This window comes from Strigops habroptila, chromosome 3 (genome assembly GCF_004027225.2).
Source record: "Strigops habroptila isolate Jane chromosome 3, bStrHab1.2.pri, whole genome shotgun sequence".
Lineage (NCBI taxonomy): Eukaryota > Metazoa > Chordata > Aves > Psittaciformes > Psittacidae > Strigops > Strigops habroptila.
Window position 1 is genome coordinate 43,282,422 of NC_044279.2, and position 11,338 is coordinate 43,293,759.

At 36.2% G+C, this 11,338-nt stretch overlaps 1 protein-coding gene across 4 annotated transcripts in view; it reads left to right on the forward strand.

Moving 5' to 3' along the window:
* METTL25 (methyltransferase like 25) overlaps window positions 1-9,443 on the forward strand; it is a 61,253-nt gene extending 51,810 nt beyond the window's left edge. For all 4 annotated transcript variants that reach the window (XR_003990489.2, XR_003990490.2, XM_030478835.2 and 1 more), the window contains 3 exons: window positions 6,852-6,926; window positions 7,546-7,617; window positions 9,179-9,443. Coding sequence is in view for 2 of the 4 variants with exons in the window: in XM_030478835.2 (XP_030334695.1) it covers window positions 6,852-6,926; window positions 7,546-7,617; window positions 9,179-9,277 (246 nt within the window). In the remaining 2 variants the exon portion in view is untranslated. The remainder of the gene's footprint in view (window positions 1-6,851; window positions 6,927-7,545; window positions 7,618-9,178) is intronic.
* The last annotated feature ends 1,895 nt before the right edge of the window (window positions 9,444-11,338 follow it).

An 11,338-nucleotide genomic window follows, 5' to 3' on the forward strand; every position in this document is an offset into this window, starting at 1 on the left:
AATGAGCAGGTGAGCTGGGAACAAGATAAAAAGCTTCTGTCCTTGTGGAGCTTGTCAGGATAAGTTGCATTGCAGTATTTACAAAGCTGCATTCTTTTAAAACAAGGTGTTTGGGCAGTTCCATCCTTCCTAGAAAATGCATAATAAGGCTTCCATGGCCATGTGAGAACATTCTAAACTAATAGACTGATCTTTACTTTATTCCTTACAGGCATGTTTAAGTTTTTGCAGACAAAAGTAGTTTTTCATATGGATTTCTGATTTACTGACCTTACAAGATTTTGACCAAAGGAGTGTGGTATTCTCTAAACCTGTCCCAAAGGATTAGTTGAGTGAAGAATTTCTAAGCTTACATATCAGCACTGGTATAAACTCTTTAACCAAACAGATTTCTTTTACTTCCTAAATTCAAATGGCTTAATATGTTGTTCATTTCTCATCTGTAATGTTTCTCAGTTTCTGAAAATTGAGTCTTAACTAGAGAACTATTACTGGCAAATTCATAATTTAAGTTTTAATTTAAGTTTTTAGCAAATTTCATAATTTAAGTGATGTACTATTTGGGATACCAATAGGCTTAATAAGTTTTGTTTTCAAATAGATTTCTTTGAAGAATCCTTAGCGCCTCCACAATGTTTTCTGAGAATCTTGTGGGTTTTGTGATGGTCTCTCTTTTTTTTTCTTTTTTTTTTTCATTTCTGTCAGCTAAATTGCACTGAAAGAAGCTACTTTCTTAGAAGTGAAATATTATTAAAGTAGACAACACTGTTGCTACTGTGCAAAGAGTGTGACTGGCTCTTTTGCTGTGACAAAACATTTAAGAGCACCTCCCCTTCTTTGGCATTTATCAGTATCTATCTTTTAAAAACTTCATTGCAGTGTGTTCTGTTATGAAGTTAGTAAAATGCTTACTTTGACTATGTTACAACCCTCACCACTTTAATCCTCCCAAACTACAGTCCTTGTAGGAGGTCATCCTGAGGTGATCCTAAAAGAGAAAAAGCTACATTTTATAACTGGTGATTTTATAACAATGTGCTGAATTATTAAAAAATGCAGCCATCATTTTGGTCAGTGTTTCATATAAGACGATTCTTTACAAAAACTTATTTCAATAAACAGAGAATAGGACACTGGGTGAATGGAGATGTGTTTCTCTTAGCTTACAGTAGTGTCCCTGGACTTGTAATATCTCCTCAGCAATGCCTACTGGAATATCATAAAATGCAGTTTGCAAATGAAGGGAATTAAGAGGAAGAATCTTACTGCGTGGTGTAATTTTACTGTTGTTTTTAAAGGTTTTGAAAAAACACATACTTAAGACTGTGGAACTGTCAGTAATGGAATTGTATAATACATTAAGACATGAACTAACCTCAATATATACAACTATACTGGAAACTAAAAAGGAGAATTTTTGCAGAAACTGGAAAAGAGAGGGACTTTCAACCTGAGAGTTCTTACAATCTTCATGTCTACCCCTCACCAAATTCAGTGTTGATATCTTTAAATGACAGCACATACCTCAAACTGGCTGACCTTTGCTACGATTATTTCTAATTTTGATGGTTTTTATTGTGTACAGCCATAGGACAAACATGGAGCCAGAGTCAAAACAATACTCTCCACTTTCCCATGCATTCTAACACGGCAATTAATTGAGTCTAAACAGTCAAAAAATGAAGGCACTAACTGAATTTACACACCTAATGCATTTTACAGTTGTTGAAGAGTTGACTTTCTCTACTGTTTTCTTGGACAGAAAGAACTTAAGCTCACAGATTTCCTGGTTCATTTGTTAGTTAGCTCAGGTAACACTTGTATTATAGCTTATAAAGTGTATGTGCATAATGCTGTTTTCAAGTGTAATTGTTTTTCAAACAGACAAAATACTATCCATCCCAGCTGTGATAGCATAACATTTTAGTCTGATGAGGAACCTTAAGAGACGTGATTTTTACTTCAATTATATATAATTATAAATCATATAGATTGTATTAATTTGAAATGCATTTTAAACAAAGTTTTAAATAAAATTAAGTTTCTCAGTAATTTCATTATCTATTTTACATTATTTTACACTATATTACATTACAATATTTTTAACTACCTTTGTCGTGGGAAAATTATAAAAAGTTGCTGTATGGTATGCTCTCCCAATGTTTCAAGCTGATTTAAGACACTCCTTTGCTAAAAGGTTTGCCTGGCTGCTTTCTTGTACTCTTGCTAGTGTTCATGATGATGCTGGTACAAGAAGAGGGAGTGTCCTGGGTTCAGCTATAGCAGTCATTTTTCTCCTGCTTAGTAGCTGGTGCAGTGCTGTGTTTTTTAACTTTCAGCCTGGGAACAACGCTGATAACACCGATGTTTTTAGTTGTTGCTAAGTAATGTTTATTCCAACCAAGGACTTTCTCAGTCTCATGCTTTGCCAGGGAGGAGGGGAAGCCGGGAGGAAGCAGAGACAGGACACCTGACCCAAACTAGCCAAAGGGGTATTCCATACCACAGCACGTCATGCCCAGTATATAAACCGGGGGGAGTTACCCGGAAGGCCCAGATCACTGCTCGGGTCGGGCTGGGTATCGGTCGGCGGGTGGTGAGCAATTGTATCCTCTCCCCTTGTTATTTCACTAATCGTTATTATCATTGGTGGTAGCAGTAGTGGTTTTGTGTTATACCTTAGTTGCGGGACTGCTCTTATCTCAACCCGTGGGAGTTGCATTCTTCCCATTCTCCTCCCCATCCCTCCGGGAGCGGGGGGAGGAAGAAGGGGGGGGGGGGGAGTGAGCGAGCGGCTGTGTGGTTCTGAGTTACCGGCTGGGCTCAAACCACGACAGGGAGGAAACGGAAACGTGCAGTCAGTGCAGGGGAAAGCAGTCCCTCTGAGGCAGCAAAGATGAATTGCCTCTGTTTAAACAGACTGGAATAGCATCCTTATTAGGCTGTCTCCTCTCTGTAAGGCATGTGCAGTATCGGACAGTAAACCAGACTTTCATTCAGTCAAAATACTTTTAGTCTAAAGAAATGCACAACTCTGAAAAAATACTCTCTGGAAAAATGTTAAGTATGATATCACTAATTGTCACACATCTTGTGCCTGAACGTTTTCTTTTTAGCCCATGCTCAGTCATGGGCTCAATGTTTGTGGGATTGCAGTCTAACTCAGGTGCGCTCAGGTGCATAGTATCTACCGTGCTCCCAGGGCTCTGTTGACAGTCTCCTAGTGGTCACAACAGGTGAGTCTGGCCTATCGTATAGTTTTAGTGCCACCACCAGCATATGGTATAGTTATAACTAGGTCAATGGAGAGCTTGCTGTCCTCTAGTTCTGTTGCATAGCCAACTCCAGTGTCTAAATGGGGCTTGCTTTGCATGTGTAAGTACAATACTGTTGCTGAAAATGCAAACAATAATTTACTCCTACTTTGCCTTGAAAGGACAGCTGAAGATTGTGTTGAGAACCTTTTCAAAACTGAAACCAGGTGGCAAGCTGTTGCAGTTTCAGGAAAAGCCAGTGTTATCTGGGTTTTAGTGTTCTTCCATTAAACTGACTATGTAATATAGCTAGCTACCAGTTACCCTTTTCATGCTTTTTTCTGTCAATGCTTTTTGGTGGACACTCTCTCTTTTCCAGCTGGGCTGTTGCATTGAATTGGTTCACTCACCAAACTTTTAACTGAGGCATAGTTTGCAATAGTACCTAATCTATCTGTAGCTAATCCAGTAGTACCTAATCTATACACATCGGAATGTGTAGTAAGCAAGGATGGAGTGGAAAAGCATTTGGGCTCAGTACTTGAGTATGGCAACATCCAGGAGACGTTTTTGACATGGCTTTTTATTTGGCAAACATTTCACAGCTTGTTTTCTTTTAATTTGAATGCTTCATGCTAAAAAATGGATAACATAAAGGAAGCGAAAGCAGAAAGGTTTTGTGATTGCATTTTTACAATACAGAACTTTGTATTTTAATTCCAAATAGCCTGTAATTTCAAAAATTCAGAAATTATACTAAACCCCTTTTAATTCTCAGTTGAAATGAAAAGCTTATAGAGCAGAGGTTAAATAAACTGTTTTGTTTGTCTCATGACTGATATATTTTAGTTGGTTTGACTTTTTAGAGGGGGAGAAAAAAACAAATCAGATATTCGCACAGTTTTACTGAAAATAAAATATCAACAAGATCAAAAAAGTCCTTTTAGTCTACATTAGTACTGCCAGATCAGCTACTCAACTTTGGCTTTGTAGCTGGGAAAAAGTGCTTTATAAATTTAAAAAATAGGGCTGAAAGACTACAAAAGTTTTTCTAACCCATCCCCTTGTTTTAAGGCAGAGTTAGAATTTTGTGTCATTCCTGAAAAATATTTGTCAAATCTTAAAGTTTCCTGTGATGGAGACTGAGAACCACCCCAGTCCTTAGTTAACCTCAAAGAGAAAGTTTATTCAAGTTTTTGGCTGAGTTGTTTTTGCTGCAGTGCAAGCCCATTAGGTCTTACCCTATACACCATGGACATGCTGAACAAACTGTTCCCTGCTTCTTGGTGATAGCCTTGTAAAAACTGTTATGCCCACTCTCAATTTTCTCTTATTTAGCCTGATCAGTTCCAGTTCTCTCAGTCTTTTTTCATGGGTGATGTTTTCTAGATCTGTGACCTCTTTTCTCTCTCAGGACTTTTTCAGACAGTTTGTTTCTTTGAAATCTGATGCCCAAAAATGGATGCACTATTCCAGCTAGAGCTTTGCCACTGCCAAGCAGAGTTGAAGGATTACTTCCCGCGCTTTGCAGGCTGCTCTCCCATACATGTCGCAGAATGGTGACTGGGTTTTTTTGCAGTAGCTCAACTGTGACTCTCACTCAGCTTGTGAATTGTTGTATCTCCCAGACTGTCATTCGGTGTTCCTCATCCTGAACAGCTGATTATTTATGCCTGAGCGTAGTCCATTATGCTTTTCTGTACAGCGTTTCAAACTTCATTTCTAATTAGTGCTCTAATTTCTGAAAATTATTTTAAGTTCTAGCAATGTCTTCCTGTTGCACATTTGCAGATTTACTTAATGTGGTTTTTGTTCAATTGTCTGAGTTCTTAATGAAAACATTGCATTTTGTAATGGACCTCCAGTCAGCAGGTCTTTTTAATTGTTCAAATACTCAATAACTACTCCCTGGTTGTGGTCATTCAAACAGTTTTCATTCACATTATATTACTTTAATCTAAAACTTTTTAATTTGCTTATGAAATGATGAAACCAGTTATGAAACCAGTTGGTTTTTTGGTGTCGTGAATCCTTTCACCTTCCTTACAAGCAAAGAAGACTGACATAGGATTTGTTCTTGACAAATTCATTTTAACTATAACTCATCTGCTTATCTTTCAGTGCTTTTAAATTCTTTATTTATTCAGGTTTTTTTGGTGCATTGAATTTGAGCTTACTGCTCTATAATAGAAGGCATACATCTACTAGCCATCTGACATACCATCTTTGAGAACTTCTCAGTGACAATGGGTCATAAATAGTTCTGAGGTGACTTCATTCCCTTCTTGGCTGTCCTAAGGTGAAGTTCATGATACATACCTGATTTGAAAACTTTTAATTTGTGGAAATGTTCCCTAGTTTTTTTCCCTATTTTATGCTGAGATTTTACTTCTTTGCAACTGGATTAGCCACATGCTCTCAGATGACTCTTCTAATAAACGTGTGCAAAAACATATTAAATACTTCAGCTTTCCTAGTCTTTTGTTATAGAGCCATAGAATCATTCAGATTGGAAAAGACTTTCAAGATCATTGTATCCGACTATAAACCTAACACTGCCAAGTCCACCACTAAACCATGTCCTTCAGTGCCATATCTACATGTCTGTCATACCATTACTTTTCTGATGAGTTTTGGACTAGCTTTTTCCATAGCTGCAGCAGAGTAGCCACACTGCAAACTCCCAATATTGAAGGAGTATACCAGGCTCTTTCACTTTTGTTCTTTCCAGAAGCCTTCATCACCAATAACATTGCAAACCTACTTCCTCTTCCTCTGACAGGCTCCTGGACAGGCTCCTGTCTTGTTTAGCATCCAGGACTGTGGAAAACAGAAGAGTAGATATCATGACTTTTGAAAACTGGAAGATGTTGTGATCTGATTGCTGTGTAGAGAACAGGCTTTGTGAAGGGCAGTTATGGCTTAGTCAAGGTCTTGAGCTGCCACATTCAGCTCCAAACCGTAGCATTTGCAGTTGTAGTGGTGGTGCTGGCAATGTTGCATGATGTGATTTGGAAAGGAAGAGGGGGAATGTGTAGTAATTCAAAGTAAATAGAGGAAGTTTTATTTTAAAGATGGGTAACTTGAGGCATTTAGAAACAAAGTAGTATTTCCAGACTCTGATAGTAGGTTTACTAATGTGAAATACCATCCAGGAGTCCTGACTGAAGCATGTTACTCTCACACCAGAATCCACTACTCAGCTATTTATATAAATCTCTTGGGGATGGGGGTGAGGAGGGGACAAGATATATGAGAAAGGAAATGAGAATGTTATCTCCACTTTACTGTGTAATACTCATTTAAGAATGGCTAGAGCTTTCTGAATAATGAATATATATCAGTATTTCATGTCAGTGCAAAATGCTGTCTGAATAACAGTTATTGTAAATGAAAACTGAGAAACTCGTATTGGAAAATTATTATAAACCTTAGGAAAGTGCTAATTTGAAAAACAAAAGACATTTAGTTTTGTAGTGAGACTTTCAATTAGGAAAAAATATTTAATTTTAAAGTCCTCTTGAAAAAGTAACCAGAATAACTGATACCTTTTTTGTTTTGTTTTGTTTTGTTTTGTTTTGTTTCAATCCCTTGCAGCTCCCAGACAGCTGTATAATGGATTACTATGAAAAATACAAGCACAGAATGAATGAGCTCGAAGCATTTAATATGGTAAAAGTTATAGGATTAATACTGTTACCTTGTATATGTGTGGTAGTCTAGAACAAAGCCCTGTTAAGTTTTATGTGGAGGTGGACTGTCTTATGCTGTGGTATGCAATCTCAAAAACAAAGCAGCTCCCCCTTCCAAACTTTGGACCATATCCTATTCCAAAACTATATGAGGTGTCAGTAAAATAATAAAGTGAACACATGGAAGATTCTTTTTCAAGAGGGACTATTACCCTGAAAAATGAAATGTCAGTCTCCTTTTAAACCTAGACTGCTCTCCATGCAGTTATTTCATAAAAATTCTTTTTATTAAAATTCACTGTTTCCCTCTTTAAAATTGTTCTGCTTCATGTAATATCATTTTCTTGCTGGACAATGTCTCAAAACCAGCTAAATAACATAGTTTCCTGGCTTTACAGCATTCCGTATATTTTTGATCTTTAATACAATCTGTTTTGAAGACGTCCATCCCAAAGGGAAAATTGGCAAGGTGTCATTTGTACAACAGAACCACTAGAAAATGATTGACCTTCCTGGAATTGTTCTGTGGAAGTGTAGCCATTTGGAAGTGTATTGTCTATCATTCCTAAAATCATTATAGTATCTAATCTTTCTTTCAGTTAAAGGTTGTGCTGGCTCCCTGCGTAGAATTTTTGATACTTCTGGATCGTCTTTGCTACCTCAAGGAGCAGGTATTTTTGCGTTATATTTTATGATACCTAAAGGCTACATCAGTGAAATTAGACTATTTCAGCCAATTTATTACTTTGCAGACCAAAAGTTGCTGTTGCAGAATTATTATTCTCATCATATTTGCAAAAGTATAAGCATTCATTCCAGGATATATAAACATATGCCCAGCAGATGTTTTTATTTTCAGCAAAGCAGCAACATTAAAGTTTATGTTCTTTTAATTGTATGGTAATTACTAGTCAATAGACAGTAAAAAACAAATTAATTAAATATGCAACAAATCTCAGTTTATACAACATATTGAGATGTTTAATAATTAAAAAGAATATTGGAAATGCTAAACAAACATTGTGCTGTATATGCTAAAGCTTAAATTTAGAACATATAATTCAAGATATTTTGAATTAGGTCCAAAATGTTTATGATTTCCTTTTATTGTTTCTTAATTAAGATCAATGATGAAAGAGGGTGCACTTTTTCCAGCTGTATGGGTCAATTGAGGTACATTTGACTAACATACAGCCTGGATATATTTTACAAGTGTAAACCTGGGATATAATAAGCAAATGCCACTGCATTTACTCCATAATGATTTATATTACAGTGTTTCTTCTAACACTAATTTTGAGCTTGGCCTGATTAACTCAGAAACAGCAATCATAAAAACAATCTCTGTGCCAGAAACGTTTTCAGGACAAATAATAATTTGCCGGGAGGAAATGGTGGCATCTTCCAGCTTCTGCTCTGGCCATGGTCAAAATATAATTTTAAAATAAAGTTTAAACCCATTCATGTGAACAGCTCTGTTTTTCCACCATAAAACTTTGATTTTAACAGCTCTGTTTTATCGTAAGTAAAAATTCACTGTATTTTCTGCCACACTGCACTTGGAATAACTGAGTTGTAGTAAATGTATCCTTTTATTCTAACTGGTATTTTTACAGAGAGACAATTTGAAATTTTTAAATAATTATGTATTTTCCCAAATGCCAACCAGTTCTAAATCACATAGAGATCTGTATGATTTCTGAGATGGGAAATCAGACTTGCTGTGTTTAGCACTAGTTCACCTTTTCTAAATGTAATATATGCATTGATTCAATCTTGGACTGGTTGATTCACAAAATGTGTTTAGGAAGAAAAAATAGAAATTATAAAAGCCATATGCAACAGGAAGACTGGATCCAGCTGGCCTGATTCATTTGAAAAGTCAGTTAATTAGCTTCAGTACTAGAATGTGCTGCATAAAATGAGTAGGACTTGATCCTTAATTTTTTTCTAGTTCAACCGAAAAAAACCTTAATTGGTGAAGGGGGTGCTAAGCTAACATTTGGTAGTGCCAGAAATAATTTAATGACTTGAAAATACATCCTGGTTTGGGTGTTCTTTTTTCACAACAAACTGTCTGTGATTTTCTTGTTAGATAAGTGTTTTTCCTGTTTCATATTAAGGATTTATTTTTTCTTTTAATTCTGTGTTTCAAAATGTGGACCTAATACCATATCTTAGCTTTTAAGTCAAACACATTTTCATGTACTTGAGCCATATATCGTTTTACAGGAAAACATTGCCTGGTCTGGACTTGTGAAGTTATTTGATCCTGTGAAATCCCCTAGATGCTATGCAGTTACTGCTCTGAAGAAACAGTCATGTTTTTAAGTGGAAGCAAATTGCAGATAGGTTGGAATCTCTGAACTGATACTGCTCTTTCCTCATTTTATTCTGTTATTTTTAATTGGTTCCTCAAGAACACTGCTTTTCAGCTGCAAAAGTAAAAAGTGCAATGCCTCTTTGAATCATGAGAAATAAATGTCTTTTAAAAATACCATTGCTTCCTTATGTCAGTTATTAAATAGTGTCGAACATCTAGCTTTGTTATAAAAGTTATGACCCATATTATGTGATTATTATTTTAAAGTATTTTTTATGTTTCTTCTTTTTAAAGCATCATACTAAGTATCAATACCCCTTCTCATGATATTTCTAATCACAAGATCATACCTTCCTAATTTTTACCAGGGGTTGGCATCAGAAGTCTCAGAGTAGCCTCACCTTTCTCTTTTCTGGATTTGGATGGTGCATAGTAAAAACAGAAAAATAACCTGCTCTGTGAACAAGAGATTCATAGACTAAATAGGGTCTTTGTACTTCCCTGTTCTCCACATCTTCAGGACCACCTTCTTATAGAGCAAACTAGAAGAGCCTAGACAGTAACTACCTTCAAAGAGCAGTTTGTATTGAACCCTTCTTCCTTCAGGAATGTTCCTGGCATGCAGTTGTTTGCCTGTCACTCTGAAAGAAAAAAATGTGTGTGCTCTAATTCAGTGGGAGATTTCCCAGTACTTAAGAATCAGCTGCCCTGCTGGGGTTCCCTCTGTAGTCCGTGGATTGTATCAGAAAGCTATTATCTGGCCCAAATGTGTTGGGTGTAAATACTTTGGTACCCGAGTGAATTAAAACTTGCTAGGCAGTTTCTCTGCTGTACTGCATTCCCGTGTGGGAAATTTATTTGTTGATGCATTTATCTCAATGGGTTACCTAATTAAACTTGCAGATTTTCCATCAATTGAAAAAGAGAAAAGTTTCTATTCTAAGTCCTAGTGCTTTTATTAGAATTTTCCTGCATACATAAAACATAATTAACTACCAGTGCACAATAAAAAGGACAACAAATAAATAATAAAATATAACATTAAAAAGAGAAGGGGAGAATGCAACTTTGGTGGGCAGAAGATGAGAATAATAGAAAATATTTTTGTATTAGTTGTATAGTGACAGTAATAGTCATGGGAATCAGACTGAGATTCAGATGTGAGTAGGAACAAATCTTACTCTCTTTCAGTCTGCAAAATGTAAGAGCTTGTGAACACAGCCACTCGACAAAAGAGAAGTAAGGTATTTTTCTAACAAGTGACATCTTTCTTGATGTATTCACCTGGAAGAAATACTTTTTTTTTTTGGTGGTGTAAGTTCACCGCTGTTTATTTTAGGACTCACAGTCCTTATTAGCTCCATGGATCCACTATGAGCTTCTCACATTTGTTCAGTCTCAGTACATTCAATCCTTAGAGCTGCTGAACATCTGCAATACCCAAGGAAATTAACAGAAGTTGCAGGTTCTCACAGCATCTTTGGAGCAGAGGTAAGAAAAGAAAATGAGGCCTTCTATATATGCCACTTTTTGTTATATAGGCAGTACTGAGGAAGCTAACAAGCTGGTAGATTCTTTTCCCGGGAGAAGAATCAAAAGAAATAAAACCCCTTACTAACCTCTAAGTATCTGGAAGGAAAAAAAAACACTAATATCTAATTCGAAAAGGCAATCTAAAGTACATGATGTTAAAAAGAAAAAAGATTAACAAAAAATCTTGAAAAATAGGTTTTATTATAGTATGTTCTGCTAAGACATGATGAGTAATTATTAGTGAAGTGTTACAGTGTTATCATCCCAATCTTATGTGTTATCATCCCAATCTTATGTTGGAAAAATTTACTCGGTGATGAATTGCTTTTTTTTTTGTGTGTTATGAATTGATTCTTCTGCTTTTTCAGACCAAATACTAAAACCTGGGCATACATGATGTCCAAACAAAGATAGCACAGTTTCTCGCTGAAAACAAGTTCTTAAAAGTACTCTCTTGTGGCCCAAAAATATTCATTTCAGGGAGCCCCGCCTGTTTTAAATTGACCACAGTCAAAATTGAATAGGATATACAGACT